The sequence below is a fragment of the Amphiprion ocellaris genome, chromosome 14, assembly GCF_022539595.1.
Source record: "Amphiprion ocellaris isolate individual 3 ecotype Okinawa chromosome 14, ASM2253959v1, whole genome shotgun sequence".
Classification (NCBI taxonomy): Eukaryota; Metazoa; Chordata; class Actinopteri; family Pomacentridae; genus Amphiprion; species Amphiprion ocellaris.
Window position 1 is genome coordinate 24,459,578 of NC_072779.1, and position 15,814 is coordinate 24,475,391.

General features: G+C 39.8%; 1 protein-coding gene across 5 annotated transcripts in view; it reads right to left on the reverse strand.

The window, feature by feature from the left end:
- Window positions 1–15,288, reverse strand: part of picalma (phosphatidylinositol binding clathrin assembly protein a) — a 32,359-nt gene extending 17,071 nt beyond the window's left edge. For all 5 annotated transcript variants that reach the window (XM_023276500.3, XM_023276503.3, XM_055017328.1 and 2 more), the window contains exons 1-3: window positions 15,130–15,288; window positions 14,722–14,955; window positions 327–469 (exon numbers count right to left, since the gene is read on the reverse strand). In XM_023276500.3, the coding sequence (XP_023132268.2) occupies window positions 327–469; window positions 14,722–14,851 (273 nt within the window). In that variant the 5' untranslated portion in view covers window positions 14,852–14,955; window positions 15,130–15,288. The remainder of the gene's footprint in view (window positions 1–326; window positions 470–14,721; window positions 14,956–15,129) is intronic.
- Window positions 15,289–15,814: the final 526 nt, after the last annotated feature.

Sequence of the window (15,814 nt, forward strand, 5' to 3'; positions counted from 1 at the left end):
TCTGAACTGGAAGCATCTCTGCAACCTACACTTCCAGTTTTATCGACATAATCAGAACAGCTGACTTTAAGCAGCTGTAGGAGAAGATATTCGTACAAACATTCACATACTGAAAATAATGATCCAGTGTGTTCAGTAAAAACACTGTTCAACCGTTTGTGTATTACTAGTTCAGTCAGATTGAATTTGTCTGCAATTGTGATCGAAACCATGTAAATTTCACAAACTTTTTCTAACAGGTTGTTGTACAAGAACTCTTCAAATCATTATCGACATTCCCAACAAATTCAGCAAAGGCAGGGAACTGTCCATATGTAAGTGCTGACCTCGTTACCGTAGACCATCAGATGATGTGTGGTGGTGAGGGACTTGAAGACGACCACCCAGCTGGTGTTGGTGGTCCTTTCAAACAGTGTGTCGGCCAGCTGAGGGATGTTCACATTCATCTCATTTGTGCACTGAATCAAGTCTGAGGGATGAGAAAGAGAGAGAGGCAAGCATGAGGAGAGGGGGGTAGATGAGCCAGTATTGTATGGAGGCAATTAATGCTCATCACCTCAGGGGAAGCACTCCAGTTTGCCGTTGAGTGAAAGCACAGATTTTCCCCATATGGCTTCCTTATTTTCATTCATCTGTTCCTTTTCACAACAACTTACTGACTGCAATCGATAAACTACCAGAGGGCAGTGAAATGCTGGTGAGTCAGAGTTCAGGTAAACAGGCACTTTCAGGACAGACAAACTGTTCTAGAATAGTAAGACATGGCATCTTCATTACTTTAACCCCTGATGAGGTGCTTGCTACAGATTTAACAGATCAAAAAATTTTAAAGGACACAAAGTCCGAATGAATAAAAAAAATTAACAGAGAGTGAAAACAAAAGTTAACATGAGAAAGTAAGATTACTACATATTCACACTGTTACTGACAAATTACATTTACTACCTATGACTTTTAAAGATCGAGCATGCCTCTGATTTGTGAACTGGCAGGGCATACAGTCAGGAGCATAAATAATTGGACAATGACACAATTTTCATTCATTCATTCATTTTTCATTCAGCTCTGTACACCACCATACGGATTTGAAATGATCAAGATGTGCTTTAATTTGAGGGCATTTACAACCAAATCAGGTGGATGGTGGAGGACTTAAAACACATTTTATATGTGCCCTACACTAAAAATAAATACAATGTTCAGCTTCAAATAGGGTACCAACATGTATCAATAATAATTGTATGGTCCTTTAAGTCAATTACAGTATGGCAAATAACTACCGTAACTTTAACAAAACTCCTTTCTAACTGCCTCACTCCACAGAGCCACATCACTGTAAGCCACTAAAACACCTTGTTGAAGTTAATAGCTAACAGTAACTACAGTATTGTGCAGGAGGCAGTGGTGAGGCCAACTGTGGTATGTTTACCTGGGTGATGTATGAATTCACCTCAGTTCCACCACCTCACCTAGCTGAGAGCCACACAAAATACTTTTTTACATACGCAACTGACCACCCATGTGACAACAAAAGGCCTTTCAGGTGGAACTGATCACACTGTTCACACTAACCACCAACTTTTTCACTGGTGCTCTTTAAGTGTGTGTTGTCTAAGGCCAGCCCTCAGGTCTTGCTAATAAAACTGACACGTTGCAATTCTCTGAAATATATCTGACTAAAGCCACTCACAAATGAACAATTCATCATTTCCAGATAAAATTGAGGTAAAAAATGCAATGGGAACAGTCTCACATACAGACAGACAGCCTTATACTGATGTATAAGATCCATCTAAAATGAATTTCTAGTTTCTTTTTTTTCCTGTAAGCATGTGACTTTCAGCTGCAAGTGTTGAGTCTCACATGTTCTGTCCACCAGAGCCTGTACAGCCTGTATGTAAGTATTCAACTAAAAGTTTTTATACTGTTGTGTGAGGCCTGCCTGAAAGGTCCTTTCCTTTAGAGCTGCTCTCGTGTAGGTCGTTTTTTATATCTTTGTTACAACAAATATTTGTTGTCCTTTTGTTTCCTGTACTTGCTAGTGTGGTTGTTTTTTGGGTGGTTTTATGTGTTGGGTAAGCAGGTTTTAAATACTGTAGCTGACAACACACAACCTGTATATTTGTAGAAGGCTCAGAGCTTCAGGATTTCATAAAAGAAACAGAAATATGGTGCTGTGGTGATGAAGGACATTTAAAAATCAGTATCCAAATCTTTATCAATGCTTAACGGAAAAAAATATCCTGAAATACAAAATGATTAGTTAGGCATCATTTATTTTGGCACATCTATTGTTTGAAGTGTGCATGAAGAGCTCGACATAACACTAAAGCTCGGTTTGTTCTGCTGAACAAGGAAAACCTCCACTTGCTTCAGTGACTGTGGTCACAAACGTGGGGCTTGTTTCTTTTATCCTGTCCCACCGCTTACATTTGTCTCTGTTGCTAAATGTTGCTGACTGGGTTGAAGTAAAAAATGACTTGGACACAAGTGGTCATTGTCACAGGATGACATTAATTCCAAACCCACTGATGTAAATGTGTACTGTCACTGAAACAGAGTTGGAATTGTTAAAAGTCTAAGTAAAACACTTTCTGTTTGAGGGCACATTTTCTAAAAAGCATAATTCTGGCAACATGAGCAAAACTTTTGTCAAATACTACATTTGAATTATCTGTGAACAAAATTCCTGAAATGCATTCTGCCAGACAAAACAGTAACATATTCTTTCTGCTCTTCCACATGTTGTGAAATGTCACTTAATGCACCGTAACAGGGAGCTTTAGAACCCACACTCAGTCTGTTGACAGGTGTGGCCTGCACTTATTTTAAAAGGCCAGCCTGCTTCTTTAGTTGTAAATGCTGTTTTCTAGTCCACCTTTTCACAATAAACCTGGATAACAAATTACAAAGATGTCTGAGTGGTGAAGAAGCATTACTTTGGGGCACATCTACACTATAGTGTTGAGTAAAGGAAATTTAACAGTATGCTGTACTGACTATTCAGTCACAAATGTGTTCAGTTAAGGTCACAAAATAACGTTTACAGCTGCGCTTGTTAATACTGGTGAATTTTCTGTCATGTGAGGGTAGAATTCTTTCAGAACTTAAGCTGTGTATTTTGGTATTCACGTCTTTGTTTTATAAATGGTCTACTCCTAAATGATGATTTAATAACAGTCTACTCTTTTTTAAATACCATATATAGATATGTGTGTTAGAGATCCATGAATGTCTTGACTTTACTCTAAGCACAAGCTTTAAATTTTTCAAGCAAAGGAGAGATTAAAAACAAAGCATCTGTTATCAAGATGATTTACTAGACAAGAGGCAAAGAAGAAAAGGAAAAGAGGAAAATGTAAACCATGACAACATGAAACACAGATGATGGCAGCACCTTATGGCAAGAGAGTGATGGTATTGTACAAATTGTAAAGGCCTCTGAGATGAATTTGTGATTAGTGATATTGGGCTATATAACTTAAACTAATTTGACTTGAGATAGGATGATTTTTGGCCAATGTGTAAAGTCCAGAAAACACTCATATCTTAAACAGACGTGTGCATGTGATATAAGTGCAGAAAACGTTATCTATGAGCTGGAAAAGCATGTTTGTCCGAGAGCATTTCTGCTTAGCCTACACAAATGCAGTAGTGATATATTGATGGGGGACTGTTGCTCAACTAACAGAGCAATTTGTCACTGATCACAAGGTTGGTGGTTCAATCCTCCACATGCTGAAGGACAAGACACTGAACCTGGAGTTCTTCCAGTGGCAGACAAGCACCTTGAATGGCAGCTCTGTCAGCACCTGTGTGTGAATGTGTGAATGAGGAACACATTGTGAAGTGCTTTGAGTACCACTAAGGTAGATGCTTGATTCTCCCCACAGACTCACAAGTGCTTTACCTTTGTCAGGTTGTTGTCTGAGACTGAAGGAATCATCCTCCCCTTTGCTTATATGAGTACTGGTATTGCATCTACTGACTGATTAACCAAATACTGTTGAACACTGACAGCTTTTGTTTATCCAATATGTTGGACCGCTGTAGGTCTGCGCAGCTGGCCAGAGGGCAATAGAAAAGGTAGCCTCTGTCATAGCAAAGTGAACAAGAAAAGCGCTCGGAGGGCGCAGTACTCCGCCAAGGGTGCTCCTTCCTTGTATCATTTCCGACAGATAAGTCCCAATAAGTTCGCAGCGGTTGATTTGTAGTAGGATCATAATCATGTGATCGTCAGCAGGCAGCTGACGTAATGTTCACTTGTAGTCATAGTTACAGTGACGCCAAACATGCCATAATGTAGTTCTCCACTGTCTCTAAATCAAACCTGAGTATTTCTTCCACTACTGTCACAAGAGACAGGCCAGAGACTGGGTGTTAAAACTGACTGATCAAAGGAGTGGAGTTATCAGCCACTGTCCCAAATCCAGGCTATCAAAAGTCAACCTATTGAGAAAGCAAATGTTGAGTAACTCCAAGTACATGGGGAGGATTGAGCAAGTGCTCGTTACAGTCCTGTACCACATTTGTGCACATGAAGCAGAAATGCTGCCTTGCAACTATGTTTTTCCGCTTGCCCATACTGTTCTGTGAGCTTGTATCACGTGCACTTGTCTGGTTTTCATGTGGATGGATTTTGAGACTAAACACCATAAACAGAACAATATATGTGGTAGAGCTCAAAATCTAGTTGTAAGATGCAAGGTTTCTCACAATATGTGATGGTTTGTGTCTGTGGAGGATTTCCAAAAAAGGGTAGCATGAAAAGATGGAAGGTTAAACGATTGTGACATGGAGCTGACAGCCTTACACTGACACAGTCATATATTGAGAACATGAGAAAGGAAATGATCAGTAGGCTCTTTTGCAAAGAGGAAATGGGACGTAGTCGCTACTGTGAAATGGATTTACAGTAATCACAAAATAAATGAACAAATCCTGGAAAAACACATTTCTGTTTCAGTTACACTTTAATTCTCCATGCTGTAAGGACTTTGGTTTAGATTGTAGAGTAGGAGATTTTTAATTAATTCAGCTATGGCAACAGATTTTTTATAAAGTGGCATGATGAAGAAAGACACTGCAGGCTAACATGAATCAAAAGCAAAATGAAATGTGATAAAGATATTTTTTTCCAAACTCCAAGTACAGTATCTCACAAAAGTGAGTACACCCCTCATATTTCTGCAAATATTTAATTATATCTTTTCATGGGACAACACTGAAGAAATGACACTTTGATACAATGTAAAGTAGTCTGTGTACAGCTTGTATTATAGTGTAAATTCACTGTCCCCTCAAAATAACAACACACAACCATTAAAGTCTAAACTGCTGGCAACAAAAGTGAGTACACAAAGTAACTGAAGTGAAAATGTCCAAATTGGGCCCAGTTAGCCATTTTCCCTCCCTGGTGTCATGCAACTCGTTAGTGTTACAAGGTCTCGGGTGTAAATGGGGAGCAGGAGTGTTAAATTTGGTGTCATCGCTCTCACACTCTCTCATACTGGTCACTAGAAGTTCAACCTTGTTGGCACCTCATGGCAAATGCTATATCATTTTATAGTTAATCGATTAATCAGGACTATTACTAATGACCACATAATGTAAGGGAAAATGAAAACAACAGCACGTTCAAAAATCAAAAAGAAGGTCTTGTGAATTGCATTTTATTGAGCAAAGTCAATTGTCACTGGAGTCTATCCCAGCTGACTTACGGTGAATACAGGGGACACCCTGGACAGGTCACCAGTCTATCGCAGGGCTACATATAGAGACAATCAATCACACTCACATTCACACCTACAGACAGTTTAGAAATACCAATTAACCTCAGCATGTTTTTGGACTGTAGGAAGAAGCTGGAGAACCCAGAGAAAACCCACGCATTCACATTCAAAATGCAAACTCCATGCAGAAAGATCCCAGGCCCAGACTGGGATGCAAACTGGGGATCTTCTAGCTGTGTGGCGACAGTGCTAAAACCGAGCCACTGTGCAGCCCAATTCTCACATTCCAGTGGCCAAAAGTGGCCACTGGAATGTGAGATGCTTTTGCATGCTTGTAATTAACAGTATAATTACCAGGAAATGCATCACAAGTATCTGAGCCAATCTCACATTTGATCAGTTCAGATCCCCTGTGCTCTGTGTGCTCTGGGAAAGGCTAGGTTATGTAATAATTTCCTGTTGGCCGTTTACCCTTAGCGATCCAAAGCTTTCTGTAGAGAACTAGAGGAACACTTCCTGCTTCAGGAAATGTCTATCCCCTCACAATCCAGTTACTTTGTACATGATGTGAGCTAAGGCACACATGGAAAAGCTGAAAATATACCCACATCACTGAGAGCTAGCGGGAGCACGGATTAAGGTGTGTATGACTTGCTAGTACTTGCAGGGAATTTTTGATGGAGCATTATGTGTCAAGGCAAATTCTGATGAATCAAAAAGTTTGACACAGATTTGCTAAACTGGTATCTTCAAAGAATCAGGCAATAGATATGTGCCTGTTGGCCAAGTCTTCGTCACTGCATGCTGTGAGCTCTGGTGGACTGCAAGAGCAACTGCATCATGGTAGGCTGTTTGAGATGTGTATAGGATCTCATGTAGCCTTTCTGAGTCACAGTGCTGTCACTTTATCCCACTGGAGTCACACACTTCTGAGTAGCATTACATTCAGCATGGGGGGAGGTGCAAAGGTACTGATGTAGCTCCGACTGCCTTCACTGCTGTTGTGAAGCTAAGACATCATAGCACTAGTGAGATCAAAAAAATTAAACATACTTATTGGAAAGCACTTCTTTCTCTACTTCACTAGCTAATGACTTGATGGCATGATGTTCAGTCAGTCACCATATGCAATCTTTTGCACCAAACTACTTATACAAAAAAGCTCAGTTCAGGTTTCAAACTTTGCCTTCTGTTTAAATAATTAGTATACTTAATCTTAATTAAGTATTTTACTTAATCATTAACCTCCCTATGATGTGGTAATAGAAACAGGGTGCATGCCAAACATATTAGTGCAACTCAAAAAATTAGAACATTTAGAAAAAGTTTAATATTTTCCATCAATTATTTAAGGAAGTAAAACAATTAATATATTTTCAACTCACTACACACAAAGTGAAAATTTCAAGCCTTTCTTTGTTTTAAATTGAGTGAGTATGGCTTATAGCTCAAGCAAATCAGGAATCTGAAATTATTTGAACATAAAACCCAGAAAAAAACAACCATAAGTGTATCAGCAGACCAGCAGACCACATCGTTTGCCTCTGCACCCTGTTCCAGGAAGTAGTGCAAAATTCTTGCAGCAGGTGTATAACCTACAACCTCTCATTACTAACTCCTTTCACACATGCAACCTTTGATTAAATTCCAGGACAAAAACTGCTGTGTCTGTTTACTGTGATGTTTCTCTATCAAACTCGAAAAAAAAAATCATCTAATGATCCAAATGAGCAAAGGACCTTTGGCAGGGTCTAGTGTACAGGAAGACATTACTGCTTGTGTGTGAACTAAATACAGCATTGAAAAGGAAGTGGTGTACTTCACTTGTATCCGAGTATAATGTGCATATTCAGCAGTATACTCTGAAACGTCTGTGACTGAATTAAAGCAAAAATACAAACAAATTACCTACTTGCCTGAATTTTTACTTTTATCTAGTTACCTCATACATATAAATGAACCATTCCATTAAGTTACACTGTTTAATTTAAAATCCAGCTTTTAAACTGGGGTATGTGAGGAGGGAGAGACTATTTCTTTAATAGAAAGTCATTCCAGAGAAAATTGTGTTCTGTGGATAGTCTAGAGGAACGCAGACACGTTTCTGGAAAAAGATGTTACTGCTGAATTTTGTAAATGTCTTTTTTTTTTTTTTTTTTTTTTTTTAAAACTAAAACAAATAACCTCATCGTCTGAAATTAATAACTATATAAATAGCCAGATACCAGGGAGAAGCCAGATCATTATCATTTTTGTTTAACCATATTTTTCTACTTTATGTGCCTTTTCATCATTTGGATGAGACAGTTTAAATGAAACTGAAGGAACTAAATGCTCCAGTACATGAGGCTCTGTAAAGTGCCAAAATAATAATTGTGGGGCATTGCGTCAGAGGCTTTATTGACTGTTATTATTTGTATTTAATTCATTGTTTGGGAAACATTGGTATTCCTGTTGTGCATAAAGACTTTGCATCTTTGCACTGACCAAAATAAAGCAGGCACCGTGTGACGGCGCCACCCACTATACTGTACTGTACTATACTATACTATACTATACTATACTATACTATACTACACTACACTATACCATACCATACCATTATGCTGGCTGTCTGTATGATCTGCCTGTTTCTTTAGGCCACTAAAATTCCCCTGTGAAATTCCACCTGACACGAGAGAAAAAATTACAAGGTTCTCCATACAAAATTTTTTTTATCTTTGCTGGGAATAAAAACGTATCAACAGCTCTGAGGGATTCATGTTGAGCATAACTATTACCATCTCAGTTATTTCTCTATAGAAACTGTAAATATTCTGTGTAGCTGCCCAGTTGTTTGCCGTGCAAAAAAAAAAAAAAAAAACACATTTAGGTTGATCACAATGCCTTGTCAGAAGATGCAAATAATTAATGATGTTACCACTGTTGTGCCACCTGCATAAATAGTACCCAAAGGCCCTCACTCCGGAGATAGTGTTAAAAAAGCAACACTGTAAATTTGTTAAGTACGTCATAGCACTGTTCTATTGAAGTTCGTATTAGAATGTAACTGAAGGAGACAGAATGAGACAGAGCAAAGCCCTAGCATGACACAATTTGGATGTCAGGAAGTGGAGCTCGGCTCTGGTGTGCTCTAGCCTGATGATATCCACTCACCTGACCAGGAGGAGAACAAATAATCAATCCTGTGAATAGAGCAGACCAGCTGCCTAATAAGACAGGAAGAAGAAAATGTATAGAATTTTTCTATTGATTGCTTATTGACTTTTTAGTTGGAAACAAAATGGCTCAGATGAAGGCAGTGCAAAGACAAATAACTCAATAAAAGAAAATTTTCTGTCAAAGTCCACAGCATGTGACATCAATACCAATCAACACACGGGTATCTAGAGCTTCTAAATGATGCAGCACAGATAAACGGACATCATAGGGCCCATTCATGTTGACAAACCCTGTGAGAATTTTACACTGATTCACGGTGTCTGTGCTAGTGTCAAAGGTCCACAGCCACTGCTGACTTCATATATTCATTACCTCACAAGAAAGCTCTGAGCAGTCCAGCAGGAGAGGGTAATGAACTTTACATAACAGCAATTACCTTGTACAAAAAAAAATAAAAAATCACTGCCTACTGCTTAAGAGTAACTCTCAGTGGAGGAAATGCCATACATTACAGAGCAGGGGAGCTACAAAGGCCACATATCTAGTAGTCTGTGGTTTCCTACACACTGCTGGGGTCAACATTGTAGTAAACACACTGGTGCAAATTTTGCCGAAAGTCATGCAAATGAAGAAACTGAACCTACACACAGAGGTTGGTTTGCTCACCGATTTGTTCCCTATTTGTTAACCGCAGGAGTCTCTCTCTTATGCGACTGAGTGTATCTAACATGTCAGAGTCACAGAATTTGAACTACAGTTCAGCAAACACAGTTGAGACAGTACATATGTCCATATCTTACCTCAATCCAGCAAGTCATATCAGAGCAATATCTAGCTGGTCAGACAGTCCAAACACAAGTGCCCCCTTCAACTCTCTTTAAATACCTCAAACCTAAGCGTGATTCCTGGTAGTCAGAGGGTTTCCAGATCACTTCCACAAGAGGCTTCAGTTTAGCAAATCAACAGAGTATACACATGACCTGGTTGTAAGGAATCAAGAAGGTCACTGGGACTGTGGACTGCCTATTAGAGAGTGACCGATTATCAGCCTGACTGATTAATGAGGGCAATATGTGGCATTTTTCTGATTACTGGTATCGTCATTTTTATTGACCGATTATTGCTTTGGCTCTGATGCAGCTGGCTCTCTCTCTGTAGTCACTCAGTGATCTCAAGCCAAGTCCCATCCAAAGTGCTATCTGATTGGCTGTTACACGACATGATTAACAGCCAGTCACTGAAAGCCACTCATTACAAAGCAGGACTGATGAGTGCATTTGCAGAGTGCAGCAGTTCTAATGAATTAGCAGAGCAGAGTGTGGAAGGTGAGATGACAGATACTGCTGAAGTTGTAATAAAATACAATCTTCCACAAGCATGCCCAGTTTCTCTGTTACACAGAAAACATCACAATTATTAACAATTTGCTATCAGTGCAGCCGGGATGTATTTCACATACGGTGCTAGGCTAATGTTTCAACAGAGAGGTTTTGACCTGTGGCTAACTATCTGGAGTACTGCAAAATTTTTCTACTGTCACATGAACTTCTACAATCTGCGCCAACTCACAGACACATTCCTCTAGAAGAGACACAACCTACAAAATTAAAAAGAAGCTCAGCCATACCAAACAAATCAGAACATTAGATGCTTTCACAGTAGCGCTTTCACTGTGCTAACAGCTAGCAGCTAAGTTAGGAGGCAGCCACAGATTACCCTGAAATGGTGTCTGAAAAACAATGAGAAGTAATGCTGTAAGATATGGACCTTAGTGGGCAATTAAAAAGTTGGAACACAAAGAGATTAACAAAGCAGACAAGAATAGCAGACATCACTGTAGGAGACAACCTGATCAATCTCAATTAATCATCTTAAAGTAAAGAGGATTTTTGTTGTACATATTCAGTTATAGTAATCATTACTAATGAAGTAACCTAGTTATGAACGACAGGTTCCCTGCCACCAAATCCTGCCAATATATAGCACTCTTTGTATTCCGGTTCCAGCCATTCTTAATTTTCAATAATCAATAGACATCAGGCCCCCCCCCAAAAAAAACATATCTGTCTATCCCTGTTGCATACTCCATCAGCTTAAGGCTGTGGTTATAAGAAAACCCAAATTCTCCAACATCAGACATGGCACCCCTTGCTCAATCCAGGCATAGAGTAGGAGGTAAATGAAAATGGATTCCACACCATGCTATCTGGAATATGCACTGCTGTTTGTTGCTAAGCCAGTTAATTTAACAGAGCCAGCAGAATGATGTAACACATGCAATCCATTCACCAGTTTCTTATAAGTGAAAATCCAACAGGACATTTGTTATTGATCAGCCTATCATTCAAACTACAAATACCTGACATGTGAATATGTCAGTAAAATAATGATATCTGTGGGGTAATGATGACACTGAGAGCCAGCAAGCCGACTGATATTTTCTTTTCAAATTAAACAACAATAACCAATTTGCACACTAAGTGCACTGTACCATCACAATTTGAAAATCAAAGTTCTGCCAGGTTCTAGTGCTTGGTGTGTCTTTCATTTACAAAACTGTGCTAACTAGGCCGAAATCTGAGATAGGCCAACTCATGATAAAAAACAACTCAGTAGAAAATACTGTTTTTGAAAGATAAGCAAAGCATTGTGTTATTAACATAGATAGACTAACTATTAGAGGAAACGTCACTCAGTGCAGTTTATGGCAATTCACATATGGTTCTGTTCTGCTGATTGTGTGTTATCAGCCATAGGTTCGCTTGGCTGTTGCCATTTTGGTACTGACTCCTCTTAACTCTCGACTAAATAAAAATTAACATCAAGGTGAAGCGTGAGCAGAGATGAGGCGAGTCAGGAGTTTGGAGAACTGTTGTAATACACAGGTCCATCTCACATAATTAGAATATGGTGGAAAATGTTAATAATTTTCATCAGACAATGCTAAAAGTGAAAATTGTATACATTCTAGACTCATTGCATATAAACTGAAATATTTCAAGCTTTTATTTGTTTTAACATTTAATGATAACAGCCTACAGCTCAGGAAACTTCCCCAAAATCAACCTCAAAATAATAGAGTATTTCACAGTGAGCCACAGAGATGTCAGTCAAGGACCCCTAGACATTCCCACACAGTTCTAAGAAGAGTTCCATTTAACTCATAACACCGACAAAGAGCTTTAAAATCCTCAGTCTGGTTCAGTACACACAACCACAATCATGGAGAAGACTGCTGACTTGACGGTTGTCCAGAAGACAATCGACACCATTCACAAAGAGGGTAAGATTTAAAAGTACATTGTTGAAAGGACTGGCTGTTCACAGACTGCTGTATCAACACATATTTTTTCCTTTTTTTTAATTTAACCTTTATTTATACAGGTAATCTCATTGAGAAATTAGGTTTCATTTCTCTATGAGAGACCTGTCCTCAAATAACATAACGGAAAGTTAACTGGAAGGAGTAAGTGTGGTGACAGCAGACTTGAGAGGATGGTCAAGAAAAGCAGATTCAAGAATGTGGGGGAGATTCACAAGCAGTGGACTGAGGCTGGAGCCAGAACATCCAGAGTCACCAAGCACAGATGTGTCCGGGAAACAGGCTTCAAGTGTCAAACTTCTATTGTCCAGCCACTCCTGAACACCCAAGTCAGAAGGGTCTTACCTGGGCCAAGTAGAGAAAGAACTGGGGCGTTGCTAAGTGGTTCAAAGTTCTGTTTTTTGATGATAGTAAATTTTTTTTTTTGGAAATCAAGGTTGCAGAGTCTGGAGGAATAATGGAGTGGAACAGGATCAAAGTTTCTTGAAGTCCAGTGTGTAATATTCACAGTCAGTGATGATTCGGGTGCCATGTCATCTGCTGTGTTGGTCCACCTGAATAATCAAGTCCAAAATCAACACAGCCATCTACCAGCAGATTTTGCAGCACTACATTCTTCCATCTGTTGAAGAGCTTTTTGGAGATGCAGATTTTGTTTCCCAACAGGACCTGGCATCTCTCCACACTGTCAAGACCAGTCAGAAATGGTTCACGGACCATGGCATTACAGTGCTAGATTGGCCAACCAACTCACCAGACCTGAACACCATAAAAAATCTGTGGCGTGTTGTCAAGAGGAGAATGGGACGAACCAGACCCAACAATGAAGAAGAGCTGAAGGAAGCTATCATAGCAACCTGGACATCCACTACACCTCAGCAGTTTCACAGGCTGATGGCCTTCATACCACACCACATTGTTGCAGTAATTCAAGCAAAAGGAACTCCGACCAAGCATCGACAGAGCAGACATGGACATACTTGAGTTAGGATATTTCTGCATTAGAAATCCTTTTTTTAACTGATCTTTGCTGATTTTTTTGAACTATTCTAATATTTGAACGAGCTGTTAGAATCACAGTTAAAACAAATAAAGGCTTGAAATATTTCAGTTAGTGTAACCAGTCTAGAACATATTTAATTTTCACTTTGAGCAATGTCTAACGAAAAATATTGAACTTTTTCCCCACCATATTCTAAATATATGAGATGCAAATGTAATATTATAAGATAGAATGTAATATCCTTTATTTTAGGTTATATAACACAGCAGTGAGCTTACTGATATCTTACTTTTATGAAAACGCATGCACAATATTTGAACAATAAAGAATTATCGAATGCAGAGACGATTATTCAACTATATGTTAACGAGTATCCATCCATCCATTATCTATACACCGCTTAATCCTCATTAGGGTTGCAGGGGGCTGGAGTCTATCCCAGCTGACTTAGGGTGAAGGCAGGGGACACCCTAGACAGGTCAATCATACTCACATTCACACCTACGGAAAATCTCGAATCATTAATTAACCTCAGCATGTTTTTGGACTGTGGGAGGAGGCCAGAGTACCTGGAGAAAAGCCACGCATGCACAGGGAGAACATGCAAATTCCATGCAGAAAGATCTCGGGAAGGCCGGGATGCAAACAGAGTACTAACGTGCTTTGGAGACAGCTTCATTAGACCAGCAGAGCAACAGTATTATTATTTTATTTTTTTTTTTTTTTGGCATTTTCAAGTTTCAGTTGTGGAGGCTGCTGCTTGGTTTGTTTTCACTGTGTTTATTTATGTGTGTGTGAAAGAGAGAGCACAAGAGAGAAATAACAAAAAATTGAACATCAATAAGTGACGGACAGTGTTAATATTATGGTGGACCACTACAAATAAATCAATGCATGCTATAAACAGCCTGTGACTACTATTTCACTAGCAGATACCGAACAGTGTGCCAGTCCTCTCTCCCTGCCGCCACTGCTCACTGATTTCTGAACATCTTCTACCTCCATACCCCATGGTGGACTACTATGTTGCTGCACCTGCACATACCGAGCAGAAAAAATGTCCAGGTCCACAAACCAGTACAGTTTCCTGCTTGGGTTAAGCCGTTTAATTTAATGTCCAAATAAAGGCTGTGGCTGCCTAGAATTTGTGGTTAACCATTTCAAAGAAAAATGCTAAAGCCTCAACATTACCCCCGATTAGCATTAACAGGGATACAAGGTGCTAACACGGAGCTAATGTCATAGCAAACTGCTTATCAGGGATGAAAACGGTCCACAGACTGAGATAAAATGGACGACTTCTATAGCAAAGACTCTTCAGTAGTAGATTACCAGAGTATTTACCAAATTAAAGTAACGTTGATGTTGGCGTTACATGTAGTGTATGTGCAGGCCTCATAGCCGCAGACACAGCATCCAAATTCTGACGTAAACTTAAATACAGAGGAAACGAAATAGTGAGAGCTCCACCACTAACCAACAGAGAGGAGAAAGCTACTTACAGTCTAAATGTTTCTTTTTTGGCCCCATTACTTCATGCGTGGTTGCTTTGCACACCGTTTTGGAAATCGCCGAGCCGGTGACACTGTGTTGAGCAGCAGTTATCCTGTCAGTAATGCTCTGTCCAGACATCCTGTACCGGATTCAATAAACTTCACCGTTACAGAAATGTTTCCAAATCCAGCAGATTGTGGGACTTTTGAAGACGCCGTCGGTCCTCCAAAGGTCGGTGCCACCTGACAGCACAGAGACAAGACGGAGGAAAAATGAGAACACGGCACGTTACGTTTGGTTTGTAGACTAGCTAGCTGGTTAGCAGGACGTTTAGCCACCCATACGGTTATTAGTTACAGACGCGGAGTGAAGCAGCAACAAGAAACGTTCAGGTTTAAATGCGGTATGATACTAACCTACTGTTTTAATCAGTCCTCACGTCCACCGTCTCTTCTCTTCCCCTGTAGTCTCTCACATACCGCTGCTGAGCGGACCGAATAAAAATGGAACATACTTCCGGATATATTTTTCAGAATAAAAGCAATATTCAGTAAAACAAGTTGGGCGGTGAAATACCACCAGAATTTCCCATCTCCGGCGTCATTTCCATACATTCTTGTTGGGCTGCCACAGATTACCCCGGGCATGCCTTCCTACTAAATATTTACCACCCATCATTTAAACTGTAGCTTTAGCCACAGACGTGGGCCTGGAGTTGGAGCCTTTACTTTGGAGCCTGGACATGTCAGCTTGTTTTATGTGTGTGCAGCTTGACGAGGATCTCATTCTAGTTGTCTTTGGTTCCCACGATGAATTCCGTCCAGTTTTGAACAGCACCTCCCCCTCCTCGGTGTAAATCATCGTTTAAATGGACAGATGGTTTTAAAGCAAAGTGGCACGTCTATTTCCTGACCTCTCTAACTCTAATTTTTGTACACGAGGCACCAAGTGCTACAAATGACAGTCTCCTGCTGGACTGTTTGTTTGGGCTCACTTCTGTCCTGGCTTACCTTACATGGCTTTTATGTGCCGTTCGCAACCTCTCTCTTACTCTGCAGAAATAGCTTCAGTGCACTTTATGCCGAGTAAGTTTGATGGTTG